This window comes from Neovison vison, chromosome 13, assembly GCF_020171115.1.
Source record: "Neovison vison isolate M4711 chromosome 13, ASM_NN_V1, whole genome shotgun sequence".
Taxonomy (NCBI): domain Eukaryota; kingdom Metazoa; phylum Chordata; class Mammalia; order Carnivora; family Mustelidae; genus Neogale; species Neogale vison.
The window spans coordinates 2708909-2728741 of record NC_058103.1 but is presented as its reverse complement, the minus strand read 5'-3'; the positions used below and the strand labels follow the sequence as shown (position 1 = coordinate 2728741).

General features: G+C 44.4%; 1 protein-coding gene across 6 annotated transcripts in view; it reads left to right on the top strand.

Annotated features, from left to right (window-relative positions):
• MARK3 (microtubule affinity regulating kinase 3) overlaps positions 1-19365 on the top strand; it is a 121404-nt gene extending 102039 nt beyond the window's left edge. For 2 of the 6 annotated variants that reach the window (XM_044230620.1, XM_044230617.1), the window contains exons 14-18: positions 965-1068; positions 10009-10266; positions 14760-14786; positions 16147-16191; positions 18821-19365. In XM_044230620.1, coding sequence (XP_044086555.1) covers positions 965-1068; positions 10009-10266; positions 14760-14786; positions 16147-16191; positions 18821-19166 — 780 coding nt within the window. In that variant the 3' untranslated portion in view covers positions 19167-19365. The remainder of the gene's footprint in view (positions 1-964; positions 1069-10008; positions 10267-14759; positions 14787-16146; positions 16192-18820) is intronic. The other 4 variants (XM_044230622.1, XM_044230621.1, XM_044230618.1 and 1 more) reach the window with 3 other exon arrangements.
• The last annotated feature ends 468 nt before the right edge of the window (positions 19366-19833 follow it).

Below are 19833 nucleotides of genomic sequence, written 5' to 3'. Positions count from 1 at the left end.
CATATCTCTGAATCTGTGTAATGCAAGGTTGTACAGACTTACCCCTGTGTCTTTACTAAAAATTTTATAGTTTTTAATACTTATGTTTAGTCCTTTGTTTTTCACTCTTATTATTCTCATGCTTGATATTTATTTTATTTGTATGTTTACCTTATGTTTCTAATCCTTTTTTAATTTTTATTTTAAAATTATTAGCTTTTAAAAACAGTGGATCTCTATCTTCCCACTCTGTTTAAAGTAATATATGAACTAATCTATGGATTATTTTAGCCGGCTTTTTTTTTTTTTTCTCTTTTTATTTTTATTTTTTATTTATTTTTTTAAAGATTTTATTTCTTTATTTGACAGAAAGAAAGATCACAGGTAGGCAGAGAGGCAGGCAGAGAGAGAGGGGGAAGCAGGCTCCCTGCTGAGCAGAAAGCCTGATGCGGGGCTCAATCCCAGGACCCTGAGATCATGACCTGAGCCGAAGGCAGAGAGGCTTAACCCACTGAGCTACCCAGGCGCCCCTGGCTTTTTTTTTTTTTTTTTTTTTTAAGATTTTATTTATCTATTTGACAGAGAGAGATCGCAAGTAGGCAGAGAGTCAGACAGAGAGAGACAGACAGAGAGGAGGAAGCAGGCTTCCTGCTGAGCAGAGAGACGGATATGGAACTCGATCCCAGGACCCTGATGACCTGAGCTGAAGGCAAATGCTTAACCCACTGAGCCATCCAGGCGCCCTATAGCTGATTTTTTAAGAGTTGCTCTACCATAGCCAAGTTTCACTCTTTCTGCCAGGAGACAGCAGAGGCTGTTGCCTCCCCCCTCTTTTGTGATCTTTTAGCCAGTACCACTGATAGCTTACTGTCGGTTTATTCAAAGACTCAATTATTTTTGTGTATTTAAATGAGCTTGTTTTACCTCATTGTACTCTCCTTATTACTAAATGGTAAAAAGGCAAACCCCCCCTTTTTTTTAATAGAGTAATACAGCATCTGGTGGAATGACACGGCGAAATACTTACGTTTGCAGTGAAAGAACTACAGCTGATAGACATTCAGTAATTCAGAATGGGAAAGAAAACAGGTACGAAATTTCACTTGTTTGCAAGAAAATCTGTTTTTCCCAAAAGAAATGGAAGCATGTTGTTTACTTCTCAGTTTTTATAATCAAAATTCAGATAATAATGGTAAGTATTCTTTCACGGTAAGTTAAATATGATGGAAATTTTGAGCAAGATACTAGAATTCCAATTCCTGTCATTGTTCAGAGCTTGTTTTCCTGGCAGGTTGTGCGTGTGGTAGTGGAAAGGATTGAGTTAAATGAGGGAGCTTTCCTATAGGAGACATATCTTAAGCTGTGTTATAATTGTAGAGTAACAAGTAGGGAAGTGGACATTATTTTGTGTGCGTTAACAAGCTGAACGAAGGGTGAAGCGGGGAGGGATAAGGACCCAGGGCGCAGGGAGCCAAGCCTCTGTAGCACAGTGTGAGGCAGGTGGGGAGCCTTCAGGAAAAGGCCAGCAGGTGACCAGAGGGGCCAAGTGGAGAAACTGATTGGGAAAAGTGGGATTGAGTAGGGCCTAAGACCATCCTTTAGGGGGAGAGAAAAAAGAGAAGAAAGAGGTTGGGATTGGTAGAGTAGTTAAATATATTCTTTATGGGACAAGTTTCTCAGGCAAGCATGGATTTCCTTCTTTTCTATCGGTAAGAGTAGTGTATAATTTAAATGCAGAGGGGTGAGGTAAAGCCACAATGCCCAAGCGAAGTTCTGGAGTAGAAATCCATTAAGTAAATTCCCGCCATTTTCGTTGTCCCCTGGCCACCTAACTTGAACATTGTCTGGTCTCGTCACAGTCCCATGTCTGGCATCAAAACGGTTTCTTTCTTTTTTCCTGATATTTACTTTCTGAAGATGCATCGTATGGTTTCTGTTCCCTCGAGATCTCATTAGTCAGATGTTTGGTCACTAACTTCCCATGACAACCTAAGCAAAGATTCTGCTTTCCTCTTCCATCCTCAAAACAAGACTATCCTTTCCCTCTCCCATAGACTACTTAACTCTGAGTTGACATGAAGCTAAAAGCTTATTGTGTTGAGATTATGTGGATTATTCCGTGCATTTTTTAAAATATTTACATTCCAGGATTCTCTTTTCTGATTCCTGTATGTGTACTTGTTTTAACGTTGTCTTTTTCCTCATGATTAAGAACTGTTGGGCGCCTGGGTGGCTCAGTGGGTTAAGCCGCTGCCTTCGGCTCAGGTCATGATCTCAGGGTCCTGGGATCGAGTCCCACATCGGGCTCTCTGCTCGGCAGGGAGCCTGCTTCCCTCTCTCTCTCTCTGCCTGCCTCTCCATCTACTTGTGATTTCTCTCTGTCAAATAAATACATAAAAAATCTTTAAAAAAAAAAAAAAAGAACTGTTAATAACTTGAGTATGCGATGGCAGCTGTGCTATATAGCTTGTAGGTATTTTAATAGTAGTCTATTCTCTGGTAAAGTTTCTTTCTTTTACATTCTCAAATCTATCAGATTTCTTCTAGTTCAGTGTTATTTAATAGAGTTTCTCAGTAGAAGACAATTAGAAGCTTCTAATGTAAAAAAAAAAAAAAAAGAAGCTTCTAATGTAAATGTTGTTTCATGACTCTTCTTCCTTTTGGAAATTCTTCTAAATTGTTGAACTGTTCTACCAGATTCTTCTTGATCTTTAGGAAATACAGTTCTCTGAGGTATAGAGTCAGACTTTTTAAAAGACTGTTAAGACAAGGATCTACTACTCCCTGCTCCCTGGCTTGTGTTTGTATGTGTGCACATGCTCTTCTAACTATCCCTTCCTGCAGGATTCGACTCACTCTTTGGAAATAGTTTGAAGAATTCTCTAATTTCTTTGGAGTCATTACCTGTCTGTGTCCTCCCTGCACACACCTTCCCTGCTGGGACCGACTTCTCCTTATCCCAGCCTAGGCCTCATTGCTTCCATTAGCTTCAGTCATTTAAATGTTTTGCTTTTGAAAGTGGTTTTTTGTTGTTGTTGTTTGTTTTGTTTTTTATCTTTAGCCAAATAGTCTCAATGTCAAACCACTCAAGACAAGGCCCAAAATTTGTATAGTATCTGGATTTTCTTTTTTATCATACAAATTCATTGAAAAAATGTGGGAAATTATTAGAGGCTTGAATGCCAAACTAGTCATATGTTTTACTTTCAGTTAGGGCAGTGTTAGAACTTTCTCACCCCTAAAGTAGATGCTGAGTCTTTAATCGGATCCACTGCTTCTTCTCTGTGCCCAGATGACTTTTTAACCAGACAGTTACTTTCTTCTCTCTGTAGAGAGATGTAGATCTTTGACTCCTTGACTAAAATCCCAGTGAGCTACAGGATGCCTGGATCCCTGTTAACTTCTGAAGAAGGACTTTCATTTGTGTTTTTAACCATGAACATGTGGGACTTTTTTCTTATACACATGTATGTTTATACAGAATTCCAATGTTGAGCATGGCTAGTAAAGGCTGTGCGAGTTTGAACTGAAGCTGTGCATGTCCTACACAATTCTTCTGCTGTTGTCCAAGTCCTACCATGAGCGTGGGACGATGTTTAAAGTTCTCTCCATTGGCCATGTCATTGTTGTTTAATTTTAAAATTAATTTTATGGATTGATTCTTACCAGTGCAGTCGTTCTGTTTTATCAGCTTTACTGTATGAAAATAAAGAAATCGTTGTTGTTTAAAGAACAGAAGTTACAGGGTTTGGCAAACTGTTACTTTGGCTTGAGTACATGTGAACTGTTTTCTGAGTAGACCGTTGTTTTGACACCAGGCACGCCGAAATCCAGCTTCCTTTCTGCTCTGTCTCCTGATGTAGTTATTCTGCCTTCTGATGGCAGACTCTGACTGTGACCCATTTCCAACAGTGACGAACAGTCCGCATAAACTGGGCGTGAGAGAGTGTAACCACAACTTCAGTTGTGTGATTGTGTCACAGTTGCGTAGTTCTTTACAGCGAGTCTTAAACCAGTTAGCCCAGAGACTGACACATGATGCTGAACACATCCTGGCTTATGGGCGGACGCACCAGTAAACCATTCAGATGGGAGTGTCAAGAATGTCTTGAATATCTTACTTTACACTGACTTCTTAATTATTTTGCTAACCTCCACACATAACATGGGCCCTGTCCTGCTCTTTCTTACACTTTTAGATATGTCCAGAGACTACTGAAGTGTTCATTTGAGGGCCCCCAAAGAAGTAGTGTGATATAGTTACAATAAAGCACAACAGAATCTTTTCAGAGATGTTTTAGGTATTTGATATTCTAGGTAAGATTTTAAAATTGTAAAGTGTCTCTGTTATTTTATCCATTTATCCCTTTGTCCTGAATCAAGGTATAGGGATTGAGCAGAGAAAGTTCACACATGTATCTTTTGGTTATATTTTTAATTCTGCCTTTGCCCAATTACAGAGCATGGTTTGAATCAGCAACCAAAACATTCCATATCAGAGTGTTCCAATATGGCATAAATGTCATATAAATGAATTCAAAATACCTATCCTTTAGTAACTGTAGGTAGAGTAGAGTTTCCAAAAAAGACAATCAGACATAAATACGGAGCAGTCACACTAACAAGAATCTCGTACAACTTGAGCTGGTTAAGGTTTGAAAATGTTTTCCTGGGTGCATAGGTGGCTCAGTCGGTTAAGCATCTGCTTTTGGCTCAGGTCATGATTCTAGGCTCCTGGGATCAAGTCCCGCGTTGGGCTCCAGGGAGCCTGCTTCTCCCTCTGCCTCTGCGCCTCTCTCTCTCTCTCTCTCTCTCTCATGAATAAATAAAATCTTTTGAAAAAGAAAATGGTTTTCCCTTGGGCCGAGAAGTTCTAAAAATGTAATGCAGCTGCTGTTTTGCTGATGTAGATGATTATGGGCTAATCTATTAAATATAATCACCATTTGTAGCACTTTTGGGTTGGTAACATTTTGTCCAGTTTTCTCAGCAACGAACTTGATGACCTTTTAGAATATACAGCCCAGTGTGATACTGGGGTTGTCTGTTATAAACAGAATTTTTGTGACTTAAGGGGCAAGTTGGTTAAGCGTCTGCCTTTGGCTCAGGGTCCTGGCATCAAGCACCGCATCGGGCTCTGTACTCAGTTGGGGGCCTGCTTCTCCCTCTCCCTCTGCCTGCTGCTCCCCCTGCTTGTGTGCACACTCTTACACGCTCTCTCTTTCTCCCTCTCTCTCTCTCTCAAATAAAATCTTTAAAAAAATTTTTTTTTGTGACTTTGTACAAATTTGAAGTTCAAAAATATTTAGTGAGTTTACTGTTTCCTAAATCAAGGCTCTAAGCCTACTGTAGAAGTAAAAACAAACAAACAAACAAAAACCACATGTCTTGTTGCTCGGTTTGTGAAACTCGTGATGTGACAGGGATTAAATTTCTAAAATAATTCATTTAATTTCCTTCAGGATTAGTGTGTCAAAAATTTAAAAATTTACAATGAGGGGCGCCTGGGTGGCTCAGTGGGTTAAGCCGCTGCCTTCGGCTCAGGTCATGATCTCAGGGTCCTGGGATCGAGGCCCACATCGGGCTGTCTGCTCAGCAGGGAGCCTGCTTCCTCCTCTCTCTCTGCCTGCCTCTCTGCCTGCTTGTGATCTCGCTCTGTCAAATAAATAAATAAAATCTTTAAAAAAAAAAAAATTTACAATGAAATATCAACTTACAGTTAACCTTTTTTTTTTTTTTTTTTATTTGATGGACAGGCATCACAAGTAGGCAGAGAGAGAGGAGGAAGCAGGCTCCCTGCTGAGCAGAGAGCCCGATGCAGGGCTCGATCCCAGGACCCTGAGATCATGACCTGAGCTGAAGGCAGAGGCTTGAACCCACTGAGCCACCCAGGCACACCCCCCTCCTTTTGGGTTTTTTTTTTAAAGCTTTTATTTATTTGTTTGAGAGAGAGAGAAGATAGAGACAGAGCTGTGGAGGGGGAGCAGAAGAAGAGGGAGAAGCAGATTCCACCCTGAGGGCAGAGCCCCACGTGGGGCTTGATCTCCGGACCCTGAGATCACCTCCTGAGCTAAAATCAAGAGTCGGCTGCTCAACTGACTGAGCCACGCAGGCGCCCCTTACACTTCCCTTTTGAGAAAAGTTTATAACTTTAAGGAGGGTCACTGTTTTGCTGCAAAGTATCCAGTCTTGCCATGCTTATGTGCCTTATAGGTCTTGCCTACACAGTCCAACCGTTGAGCGGGGTACCTTGGCAGGGAGTAGATCAGGCATCTTCTTGCTCTGTGTGCTGACTTAAAGCTCTTTCCTTCTTCAGGTCTTTGGGATCATTTATATTCTCCAGGGAAGAAGCCAAAAAACCCATCTTCCTTTCTTCCCTTGCTTTTAATGCACGCATTGATCCTAGCTCCTAATTTGAGCAAGAGAATGTCAGCAGCTGGGCAGAGGCATCAAGTGGGTTGACCCTTGACCTGCCCTAAAAAGATAATAGAGCACAAAAGACCATCGTATTTATCTGTAACTTGTTTAAAAATGAAGTTGTGTGTATATATATATATGTATATGTATATTTGTGTGTATGAGAAACAAGCATTTCTCAAATAGTTGAATCACTCCTTATTCTGCTGTTTTCCCTCCGCTTCTCACTACTGCACTTGACTAGTCTTCAAAAAGAGTTGAGGGACTCCTGGGTGGCTCAGTGGGGTAAGCCTCTGCCTTCCACTTGGGTCATGATCTCAGGGTCCTGGGATTGAGCCCTGCATTGGGCTCTCTGCTCAGCAGGGAGCCTGCTTCCTCCTCTCTCTCTGCCTGCTGCGTTGCCTACTTATGATCTCTCTGTGTCAAATAAATAAATCTTTAAAAAATAAAAATAAAAAGAGTTGAATCAGGGGCACCTGGGTGGCTCAGTCAGTTGAGCGCCAACCGACTCTTGATTTCAGGTCAGTTGTGACCTCAGGGTTGTGATATTGAGCTCCGCATCCGGCTCCGTGCTCGGTAGGGATTCTGCTTGGGATTCGTTCCTCCCTTTGTCCCTCACCCCCTCGCATGTACTCGCACTCTCTCAAATAAATCTTTTTTTGAAAAGTGTATCTTTTGAGTTCCTATAACTAAAAAAGTGCAGGGAAGGAGTCAGGGTCCGTCTCCTAATTCCACTTTCTCTGTAGGGGTTTCCTGGTTGGGCTCAGCAGCATTCGGCTTGGCATCTTCCCACTGAGCTCTCCTCAGACAGAAGCCCTGGGCTTGGCTCTGGGTCCGTGCTGGTGTGGTTCTGGCCAGTCTGTCACTGGCCAGAGTGGCTGGGAAAGTCTGGGGTGGAGTCTGAATCCAGAGCCTCGGAGCTTGTTTCCCTCATAGCGGCATTCAAGAGTCGTTGGCTTGGGAAAAAGAGTCAATGCTGAATGGCAAAAACATGAAACCGAATCTGTCTTTATCTTCATAAGGCATTTGTTTCCGATTCTATTGTGACTATATTAGAGCCTTTCTCCCAGGTCAGAAGACAGAATTCTCAAACAAAAATGCAGGGACAAATTATCTTCTTGAGAAATTTATTACAAACACATCTCCTCACCCCCTTAGTCAGGACTGTCAGAACGCCAGGGACTTCTGAACTTACCTTTTCAGTGAGGAGAGCATTTCTTTTTTTTTTTTTTTTTTTGGATTTTATTTATTTATTTGAAAGACAGAGATCACAAGTAGGCAGAGAAGCAGGGAGGTGGGGGGGCGGGAAGCAGACTCCCCACTGAGCAGAGAGCCTGATGCGGGACTCGATCCCAGGACTCCGGGATCATGACCTAAGCCGAAGGCAGAGGCTTTAACCCACTGAGCCACCCAGGCGCCCCGAGGAGAGCATTTCTTGAGCATCATGCTTGCAGGACAGTCTAGCAGGGAAGGGTCACTGTGATAAAATATGGGGCATAGTAGCAGATGAAGGTAGTATAAAAGGGGGTGATTCGCTGCTGATGGGAGAGGGCATCAGGGGAAACTTTGTGGAGAGGGTGACTGCGTTAAATTTTTATGAAAATCGACGATGCTTGTTCTCCAGGCACAGAGAATAGTTCCTATGAAAGTTATTTGACCTGATATATGACCAAGGGATTGCACATGATAGGAGCTCCCAAAAGTCAAGTTCCCAGAAGTAACAGCAGAAGGTAGAGCCTGGAGATGCAGCCAGGGCCGGGCCGTGAGTGCCTGAGGGTGCAGCTAGGAGTTTGAGGAGTTTGAGGGGTTTCAACTTGGTCCTGAAGACACAGCGTGCTTTCGAAAGGCTGTAGCCGATGAGCGCCCAGTGAAGGCCGGGAGACCAGTGAAGACGGGTGCTAAGGTATAGGCCAGTGTGGGACAGGAGGGAAGACCCTGTGTGGGGAAACCCTGGGGTAGAGGTGGGGAGGGTGTACAGATTGATGCGCAGGATCAGAATTCTGAATCCCTGGCTCGCCTCAAAGGAGAGAAACTGCCTCTTTGGAACAAGGACAGGATGACTGAGCTGGAATTAAGAAGCAGCGTGGCCATGGTGAGGCTCCTTCACTCTGGGCCAGGTGAAGCCGCCAGGGTCCACAGCCACATCTGTTGCTGTTTCTTTGTCTGCGTTGAACTACTCTTGCTAGATTTTCTGCCTTGAAAAAAGGGGCTCTGTTGACCCCGTAGGGATTTTGACTTGTTTATAAAGAAGTGAATGAATGCCTTTGCATAGGAAGATTGTTTTCTGTCTTTAAACAGCATAGGTGGATAAATGCACCTAGTTACTATTCCTATCCTTTTACTAGTCCATTGAAACTACGTCTGTGCGCTAGGAGACCAGGTAGGGCACAGTGTGCTCACGTTGTGGGTTCACTTGACCGCTCCAGTTGGAATGGAGGCCTCTCTTTCGGGAGAGGCTTGGTTTTGTACACAGCTTAGAAAACAGTGCCCCTCTCATAAATATTCAAACAAGATGTCATTTTTCTTCTTTAAAGCTAATACATCTTTTATTGTTTGGAAAAAAAGCAGCTACAGGTTAGTAATTGCTGCTGAATCCTTAAAACAGGGTTAAGAGATTTTTGTTCTAAGGCAAAAATGAGATGGTTTGGGGAGGAAGGTGTGTGCTTTAAATAGCAGGTCGCTCTTTTTGTCACTGCGCCATCATATTGTTGTTTCTGCCTCTGCCTGAACCCAAACCCCCTCCCAGCCTGACAGAACTGTTCGCTTACGCAGCTAGCCCTGCCTCAGTTTGTGCCACAGCTTCCACCTGTCGGCTGAGACATCAGAAGTCGATGTCCATGTCAGCCTCTGGGCACCCCACGATGATGGTACCTCCAGTAGACAGTGAAGGAGATAACAGCAAGGCTGTGTAAGACAACTGCACATTCCTCGTGAGACTCGTGTGTGCCCGCCGCTGCTCCATGCTGTGCTGTGGATTTTCTAGTCCACGGGTCGTTACTCTTGTGCACAAAGTACCCTTCCTGTGTGTGGTTTTAGTTAAGTGCATCCTGTGTCATGGTGTCCTTGGTCGTCTGTGTGTCTTTGTGCCTTTGCATATTGCAAAGGGTGTAAGCAGTCCCCCTCCTCTCCACGGTGCTGCTCTTAGCATGTGGGATCTGATAGTAAACGTGCCATTCGTGTTTGTGTGCTTCTGAAACATTTTAGTTGCCTATTCTTCGATTTCACCTGCATAGCCTATGTTTATTTTATATTGGCAAGGTTCTCTGCATGTAAGCAACTTTGAGAAGGAAGCAAAGGGAAAAAGCTCGAGTTAGCCATTCCTTTGTCCTAGAATTTCCCTGCATTTATCTTTTCCTTGAAAATATGTATGTCCTATTACCTTAAACCCCATGAGGCTGTGTTTCATTATATACTGTTTATTTGATACCCTCCTGTTTAGCTTGCCTTTTGGTTCTGAACCCTATAAAATACCCCCGTGGGTCTAGACATTTATTAGAACTGGTTTTCTCCACCATATATAAGAGGTCTATTGTAGATTTTTGTGTGCCATGTTTGCCACAAGCTGGGCTCTTACGAACAAAGATGTGAGACCGTTCTGTTCTGATCTTCTAGCGCTATTCCTGATCCGAGGACTCCAGTTGCCTCGACGCACAGTGTCAGCAGCGCAGCCACGCCAGACCGACTCCGCTTCCCCCGGGGCACAGCCAGTCGCAGCACTTTCCATGGCCAGCCCCGGGAGCGGCGGACGGCCACGTATAATGGCCCGCCTGCCTCACCCAGCCTGTCCCACGAAGCCACACCATTGTCACAGACTCGAAGCCGAGGCTCCACTAATCTTTTTAGTAAATTAACTTCAAAACTCACAAGGAGGTAAGTGCTGGGTTGTGCTGGTGGTTTGGAGCGAATATAAGAGCAAAACAAGAAACGTCTTCTCTGTTGTGTGAAGCAACTGCCCAAATACTTTTCACTTTGTCTTTAACTTTTTTTTTTTTTCTGAGAGAGATCACGAGCAATGGGGAAGAATGGAGGGAGAAGCAGGCGCCCCACTGAGCAGGGAGCCCAATGCGGGACTCAATCGCAGGACCCTGGGATCATGACCTGAGCCAAAGGCAGACACTTAACGACTGAGCCACCCAGGCACCTTTCGCTTTGTCTTTAGGTCATGTTTTTCTGGTTTATATATAGAACTTTATACTTTAAAACCTTTTGGAGTAGGAATTACAGAGCTCAGAATCTTCACAGCACCAGAAGTCCTCCAGCACTAGGGAGGCTGTTGCACACTTCTGTCCACATGGCATGTTTACTGCAGTTCAGTAAAACCCCACCTCCAGTATAGGCTGGCACTCCAGGGGCAGTCGCTGCCGAAGACAACGTGTGGTCTGGACATGGAGGAGAGAGACATTTCTTCTCTTACCTCTCTCACCTCCTGTCATTGTCATTGAAGAACACTAAGTTTCCAAGGGTCTAAATCTTAAAACTGTTCTCTCTGTCAGGAAGTTATAGTAAGAACAAGGTGACTTGCTTAAACATATAGTTTGGCAGATAAAATTCCTGATTTCTTCTCAGCAAGAAGCTAGCATCTGGTGGTGTATAAAAATCCTTTTTCCCTTTAGGTACTTTGAACTTTATTTCCATAACCTAATCTGGAGGCTGCAAAGGCTCAGAATCATTGACTGCTGTAAGAGGAAGAAGAAGCAACCCCTCTCCATAAGCACACAGGCAGAGGCACCATTAGCTAGGACCACAATCCGGAGACCTGAATGCCACTGTACTCTCAGGACTCCCAGAAGAGTGTCCCAGAAATTGAGCCTCACAGGCACCTGGATGATTCAGTCTGTTAAGGGTCTGCCTGCAGCTCAGGTCATGATCCCATAGTCGCAGGACTGAGTCCAGCATTAGGCTCACTGCTCAGTGGGAAGTCTGCTGCCCCCTCTCCTTCTGCCCTCCCTCAGCTTCTGCTCTCTCTCACTTTCTCTCTCTCTCTTTCTCTCTCAAATAAATAAGTAAAATCTTTAAAAAAAAAAATAAAAGGCCGGCCTCACCATGGAGTAGTATGTCCAGGGCGTCCTGCAGCTCCCCTGTCGCAGACCCTCTTGTTCATCATTTTTATTTTACTCAGAACAACAGAGTCTGATATGGCTGGCACCCCCTCCTCTGTTTCTCCACATTCCCTGTGGCTCACTAGCTGGCTGCTTTGTTTCCTGCTGTCTTTGGTATTTAACCTGTAAGCCAGATCCCACTTTTCAGTCTCCTTAATTCCTCCAGTAATGTTACATTCTTTTAGATCAATCACCTGAACTTAGCCAAGTCACATTCAGCTGCCTTTCTCCAGGTAATCTGCTTGTCGTCAGGACACTGGCGACCAGATTAGGGAGGACTTCTGCTTTCTCTTTTTGATTGGAGGTCAGAGGGGGGCCAGAAGTTACAGTCCAGCTTCTTACTCTACCCCTTTGCTGAGACCCCCTGTTCCCAGCTGGGCAGAAGAGTAGAATGGTCCAAAGGACTTTGCCAGGTTTGGGGCACCCACTTGGGACCAGTAAGAGAAGCAGGGAGCTGAATCCAAGAAGGGTCTGGTGACCTCCAGAATAATTTCTTCCTCCCTTTCAGGGTTATCCTATGGCCTGTCCCAGGCCTCTCTGTTCCCTAGTTTCTTCCTTGTGGACTAAACTGAAATGGAATCTGCCTCTGAAACTCAGGTGGTAGGGGAACGAGCCACTTATCGTCCTGCTGGCTGTTAGCTCCCTGGCCTTGCTTACTGCTGACGGGCGTTATACACGGGGAGAGCCCTGGGTGCAGTGGGGACGCACCCAGTCAGATCTGTCTGAGCTAGTTGCAGGACAGGCCGCTGTTTGTCTTCACACTTCAGTCTGTAATGGGCTCTTTAAATAAAACCTTACATATCAAGAATATCCTTGAATTTATTTGTTACCTTTGTGCTCTTTTTTGGTCATCCTAATGCTATCATTGTTACAGGTAACATCAGCTAACATTTACTGATTGCTTATCGAGTGCTAAGGTGAACAGATATCTATAGACTTATAGAGATGTACTTGTTTTACGTTGATAAAGATGCACATGTCTGCGCATACATTCTCTTACATTCATTTAATCTCCTCCACGGTCTGCCTGTGTAATAGATATTATCCCAATTTTGTAGGACCACGTGGGAGATGAGGTTCAGAGAGTTTAAGGCACATGTTCAAAGTTATACAGCCAGAAGTTGCCAAGCCAGGTCTGTGCCTCCAGAAGAGGCCCTTGAGTCTGCTGTGCGTGCTGCCCTGCAGGGCTGTCAGGGACAGTGTGGGTCCTTGTCCCTCATTTTCTAATGTCTAATTTTCTTTTCTTGTCTTTGAATTAAAATTGGAGACTGGGCTTTCTTGGTTTAATTTTAGAAAAATCTTAGGGGTTATCTTACTTTACATTTCCAGGCAATTTCTACCCCTAAAGATTGGCAGAAATACAGTCTTCTATTTGTTAAAGTTTGCACACTGAGGTCTGTAGCCTCAGTTTACTGTCCTTTAGAGGTACACTGATACAGCTAAGTGTTAGATCAGCGAAGGCTGCTAATATCCCGCCCTAACAAGGACTCTGCCGATCAGAGTCCCGGCGCCTGTGAGAGAGGCGGCTCGGGGTGCTTACGGAGGTGCTGCCTCGGAGGCCTGCTGAGGCGTGGCGGGAGGACAGCCGCCACCGGGTCTGCATCTGCTCGTGGCTCTGACTCTGCCCTGGGTATGCGGGGCTCCGGAGAGCTGTGTGCTCTCCCGCTGCTGTCGGTAGTCAGAAGGAGTGAGGCTGTCCCCTCCTGGGGGCAGGCCTGGCCTACATAGGGTGCTCATACCCTGAGACAGGATGTTCATGCCTCTGTGTGCCTCAGATTGGTTCACGGGCCCCGGTGAACCAAGCCTCAGTCCTGCCGCTGCTCCTCTTTATGCACCACCGGGATTCATGGCAGGAAATGTGAAGGCAAACAGTCCTATGGCACTTGACCAATAACCCCGACTTTCCTCAGGTAGAAAATTGGGAGATTAAAATACACGTTAAAGACCTTTTAATCAGTTTTCAACTAAAATAATCTTTTGCATAATTCCTGCCTTATATTTATGTAGTGCTTAATTATTTACAAAGTAGTCATGTGTGTGATCTCTACTGCGTGTAACCCTGCTGTGTACTGCTTCTGATTTGATTACGAAGTGGTTGGCTAGTATCTGCACTAGGGAGATGTTTTTTAAGTGGTTGTATCTGAAGCAGTGCCGGCTTATCCATGTTAGAAGAACAAGTCCAAGGCCTTCATCCCTTCGTTCACGCAGACTGAACCCTTTGTTTAATCACAGAACTGGGAGGTTTCAGAAATAGTGAGGTGAGCCAGCCTGCACTTGCCCAGGAATGCTGACCACATGATCGTGCAAGCCTGACTCGTAGTTTGGAATTTCTTTTGTCAGATTCTGTTCAGAACAACCTAAGCATCTCCTTAATTTTTAACGAGCAAAGCCCCTTCTAAATACAGCTCTTCCAGTTTATTCCATAAAACATCAATTGAAAACCCCATTATCGGGCGCCTGGGTGGCTCAGTGGGTTAAGCCGCTGCCTTCGGCTCAGGTCATGATCTCAGGGTCCTGGGATCGAGTCCCACATCGGGCTCTCTGCTCAGCAGGGAGCCTGCTTCCTCCTCTCTCTCTGCCTGCCTCTCTGCCTACTTGTGATCTCTCTCTGTCAAATAAATAAATAAAAGCTTAAAAAAAAAAAAAAAGAAAACCCCATTATCTTATCATTTAATATCCATTCATTTTGCCATCTAAAACTCTGAAAAGTCCACTTCATTTTAAATCCCAATGACTTAGTTTTTTCTTAAAAAGTGATTTATGTCCTACACTGTAATAGGCATTCTGTGAATGTTTAAATCATCTTCCTGAGATAAGTAAAGGTTCTCTTAATGGTTGAACATTTTTAAATGAAATTTTTAATGTTATATAAGAAGGTGAGGTTTTTGTTTCTAAGACATTCTCAAGAGGATCGAGAGGGGTTACCCTCTTGCTGTAGCGTACTACAGATGATTTCGGTCTCTTCTTTAACATAGGATGTTGGATTTTATCATCTTACAGTATGTCTATCTGAAAACCCTTAAATATATTTAACTACAGCTAATGTCAGTATTTACTGCTGAATTTTTCTTACAAGTACAGATTTTTACATACTCAGTTACCTGTAATTTTACTTTTTCAACAAATGTCTCTGTTCCATTGTTCATTAGAAGAGGAACCCTATTTTATTTGTTGTTTTTCTTTCTCTCTATAATTGACTAGATTTTCTATTTAATTTGTGCAAGTCATTTTTGTTAATTTTTTTTTTGGCTTAATTTCTTTTAGAAACATGTCATTCAGGTTTATCAAAAGGTAGGATTTATATATACACATTTTTTTCCCGATCCTTACCCCAAAATGGCTCCTGCAATTAACATCAGGTTTGGCTTTCTAGCCTTGTTTTTTTGTTTTGTTTTGTTTTCTTAAAAACTAAACTTTCTGCTCAGAACTAAATACTTATTTCTTTGTAAGGAAACCTTGGAAAGAAATAGATTAACTCTGTCAGGCATTTGTAAAGGGACTGTGGCACCCACGTAACAGTAGGCCTGTGCATGCTCTGTGCATTTTCTTTCTTTGCTAGAATTATTTAGCATCCAAATAATTCTTTCTTCATACTAATAACACTTAGCATGCTTCTGTTTGAAGAATGAGTTGTTCAGTAATATTAATGTACAATTACTGATTGGCCTCAGGCCTGCAGAAGGTAAGTGGTAACTGTTGCCATCTTTTATACCATGAAGGATTGAATTAGCAAAACACTTTAAAATGACTGGGAAATTAGCTAATATTTTTACATGTGAAACAAGCACAAAATTTAAACCTATAGCCTCATTTGGTTTGAGGTTTTCAGAAATAAAGATGTGGGCAGCTTACAGCAGAAAAGTTTTTATATTTTCAGAGAGTTGAAGAGTAAATAATATTCTGTCTAAAACCTGCTTTCCACCAACCACTGAAGGAAGTAGGCCTTACTACTTTACTGAAAGCATGTGGTAAATCTTATATATTCCTACCAGATGATTACCTTTTGATGACGATAAGTCAAGAGAACAAAAGCGTTGCTCACCGTCTTGGAATGCACAGAGAATGAGGCAGAAAATCTGCCACATGGGCCACCTGTGCCCAGAAAGCCAGGCTGTGGGGGGTCTGTGTGTTGATGAGGTCAGTGGATCACTGAAAAGCTATGTGAACATGAGCTCTTTGTTAAAACTGTGGGAGGAGTGCTTTCCTTCTACGGGAAGTTCCGCTACGTGATTGTTTTTTAATCTTCCCAGTTGCCAAATTTTTCCTTGCACAGGAAATTTGGTAGTTGGAGGTAGGATTTAATTGATAGAATTCATTTCCTTTTAGTTAAAACCCATTACACTTTGGGGCAGGGGTTAAAAAGTCAGAATATCTCCAGTTCCAGACCCAGGCAAGAGTACCTGTTGCGGCTGTGATGCAGGTGTGCGGCCGGGGCCTCCCACCCCACCTGTGAGTGCGCATGGAGAAGGATGGTGGGGGCCGAGTCACTCCCTTGACGGGACGAGTTTAACAAGCACAGCCGGTGACCTGAACTGCTTTGGATTTGTTCATTTCATGACATCTGTATTTGTATATGGGTGGTCGTGTACTGGTCTGTAAGATTTCTTTTCTCTTTCCCACTTCTCTGTGCTTCTGCATTCTGTTCGTTGAGGCTTCCAACTGAATATGAGAGGAACGGGAGATATGAGGGCTCAAGGTGAGGGAAATGATTTTTACTTAAAATATTTTATAGGTATTTACCTTGTGTGTGTGGCAGAAACGATGCTCTTTTCTGAATGTCCCGCATCATATGCCTGCTGTCAATGTAGGATTGCTTGGTGAGGTCCACGTTCTGTGGTTCTTAAAGCCCCAGTGTCCCTGCTGCCGCCTCCCAGTGGCCGCTTGAGGGCGCCAGAGTGCCATGGCTAACCGCTGGTGAAAGAGCCTTCCGCCTCCCAGACTGACTCGGGCTTTCCGAGTTTGGGTGGTGAAATACGGGCCCTCCTGCCTGGGCACTGACAGCCTGAAAGTAGCTCTGGGAGTCAGTAGGAGCACGGGTGGCGTGTCCGTAACTCCTGCATGATTCTGGTCTCAAAGAATGAAAGCAGAATATTGAGAAGGATTCTTCGTGTCTTAAATTAGATGTTGTTTTGTTGTTGTTGTTGTTGTTGTTTTAAGATTTTATTTATTTACTTGACACAGAGAGAGATCACAAGTAGGCAGAGAGGCAGGCAGAGAGGGTGGGGAAGCAGGCTCCCTGTTGAGCAGAGAGCCCGACTCGGGGCTCGATCCCAGGACCCTGAGATCACAACCCGAGCCGAAGACAGAGGCCTCAACCCACTGAGCCACCCAGGCGCCCCTTAAATTAGATGTTTAAGAATGATTATGTAGTCAAGCAATTTGCTTTTACATTCTGTAGATCATTCCGTATTTCATTACACAGGTTTGGAAGTTGGGGGAGTTCACCAGTTAGGCTCAGACAGGCCTCTGTGGTTGCAGATCTTGTCCACTTAGGCCCTTTCGATACCAGTTACCACCAACATGCTGTCTCGGGTCCCTGTGAGCCCAGTTGCTCTCCTGCTGGTCTTTTTAAAGCTCAGCTCTGATCATGGGACTTTTCTGATTGAAAACTTGCAGTGGCCCCATTGCCTGACCTGCCCTAGGTGGCCTCAGCAGCCCTGGCCTCTCCCAGCCTCACCCCTACCCTAGCTGAGACATCATCACTCCCAACCCAGGCCTGCCCGTGCCAGCCTTGAGCAGGCTCTAGCTGTTCTGAGTTTGCCTGCCACGAGTACTCCGTGGCTTTCATGGGGGTGATGCTGTGCCCCAGTTCCAGTCCATCTGTACACTCAGTATACTCTGTGCCTTCCATACATCCTCGCCTTCCCTTACGACATTCCCTCTGCTCGGCACACGAGCTCTCTTCCTCCGCCCCGCTGTACTGGAATCCCTTCATTCTTGGTTGCTCTTTGCAGAAGCCACCCCTCCTGGAAGCCATTTCCTCATTCCCCTGCACGCCTCCCTTTAGAGGGCTCCAGCTGTTGTCCTGCCACCCTCTGTGGACTGTTCCTATCTTTCCTGTACTACTGCTGTTGCCTTGAGTTGGTCGCAGCCTTCCCTCCCCCAGCCCCAACTTAGCTTGAGAGCTTTTGCTCATTTTCATAACCTATATAGTGTCTAATACAGCATTTTGTACGTAGGAAGCTTCTGACTGGTTTGAGTGGATTTTTAACTAATTGAATATTCTGCCACCACATGGGCAGCTACGTACATAGTAAACCTGTGGCCCACCCTCGGCTCTTGACGAATTTGCCATAGGATGAAGTGTTTTTAACATGCATGTACTGGGTGTTTTTAATACACAAGAGTGTCCGGCATTGTCCTGATTGAAGCGTTCCAGTGTACACACGAGAGTGTAAATAAAAGTTTGTAGCAATGATAATTAAATGCCATGAAGAGCAAAATATGGTAGACTCAGAAAGTCGTGGACTTTCTGAGAGAACTGTGCCGGGGGCGCCACTGTGACATCCCCTTGTCGATGTTCGGACCACCCCGTCCACTCCGGGTCAGCAGAGGTTGCATTCCAGTCGGTTGTTGGAGTGCTCTGCTCTGCAGCAAGTAGGCCTTAGCATTTCATTTTTCTGCTTCAGTAGTAAGAGAATGTCATCTAAGAATTATTTTTAACCATAGAATTAGTGGTTTAACAAAGCGGCAGGAAAAATACTGAGGTAGGTGGAGGGAATGGAGAAAAGGCCCCCGCCTGCCCCCCACTGTATACACAGCGCCAGGGGCCACCTGCGGGAAAGATGGTTCGGAACTCTGTGCAGGCCCTGGCTGTCCCGAGCGAAGGTTATGAGGCGCCGACCCAACAGGACAAGTGATGGTGCAGGGGCAGCCGTGCTGGTCACAGCCAGAGGCTGGCCTGCCGACCCCGCCTCCCTAAGCTGGGCCTGTGGCACCTGCCAGCTCCTTGCCACCTGCGGTCAGCCTGGAGAGGAAAGCTGGGCTCTTCTTGGAGAAGTGCTCAGCTCTGTCCTTCACCTGAGTTCCAGGGATTCTGTTTAATAGATTATTGTCTTCACGTTATTAAGTATAGATGGCTGGCGAAGATTTTCCAGCCAGGTAGAGCTTTGCGTGTGTGGGTCATGGTTTGAAAGGCGCGTGGGGGATGAGTACTAGAGGAATGCTTCTCGGTAAAGGAACAGATCGCCACATGGGAGCGTGTGCAGGAGCAGCGTGGGGCCAGTTACTCTGTCAGAGCAAAGATGTGGATTATGAACTAGGTGGACTAGAAAAGGTTGGTTTTTCTGTGCAATTAAAAATAAAGCTGCCACTGTGCATTTCAGTCGCAACGTATCTGCTGAGCAAAAGGATGAAAACAAAGAAGCAAAACCTCGCTCCCTGCGCTTTACCTGGAGCATGAAAACCACTAGTTCCATGGATCCCAATGACATGATGCGGGAAATCCGCAAAGTGCTGGACGCCAATAACTGTGACTACGAGCAGAGAGAGCGCTTCTTACTCTTCTGTGTCCACGGTGACGGGCACGCAGAGAACCTCGTGCAGTGGGAGATGGAGGTGTGCAAGCTGCCAAGACTGTCTCTGAATGGGGTCCGGTTTAAGCGGATATCAGGGACATCCATAGCTTTCAAAAATATTGCTTCCAAAATTGCCAATGAGCTAAAGCTGTAACCCAGTAATTACAGTGTAAATTAAGTAGCAATTTTAAGTGTTTTCCTGAACACTGATGGAAATGTATAGAATAATATTTAGGTAATAACGTCTGCATCTTCTAAATCATGATATTAAAATATAAGGACGAGAGCACGCCTGGGAGCGGAAGCTGGCCTTTTTTCTACAAATGCACTACATTAAAGATGTGTGACACGCATGCCCTCTGTCTTATTTCCATTGCCCTGAAAGTCAGCGTGTAACATCATCGCCACGGGCCTCCTGTCTGTGTGGTGTGAGCGTGGACTGTGCGTGTGAAGTAGTGCATATGGACGGCTCTCCTTACACTGGCAGCCAGAGTTGTTACAAGTACCTCTGTGGGAGATCATTTGGTGCTAAAACATTAAAATTGCCAAGGAGGAAAATATTGAATTACTACTAAGAATTAACCTTAAGACTAGTTGATAATTAATACAGGTTTACAGTTCATGCCTGTGGTTTTGTGTTTGTTGTTTTGTGTTTTTTTTAGTGCAAAAGGTTTAAATTTATAGTTGTGAACATTGCTTGTGTTTTTCTAAGTAGATTCACAAGATAATTAAAAATTCACTTTTTCTCAGTAAAATCTTGCATTGTCTCCTAATACTGTATTTAAGACTCAGATTAAGGCAGTGACTAAAAAGTGTGTTTT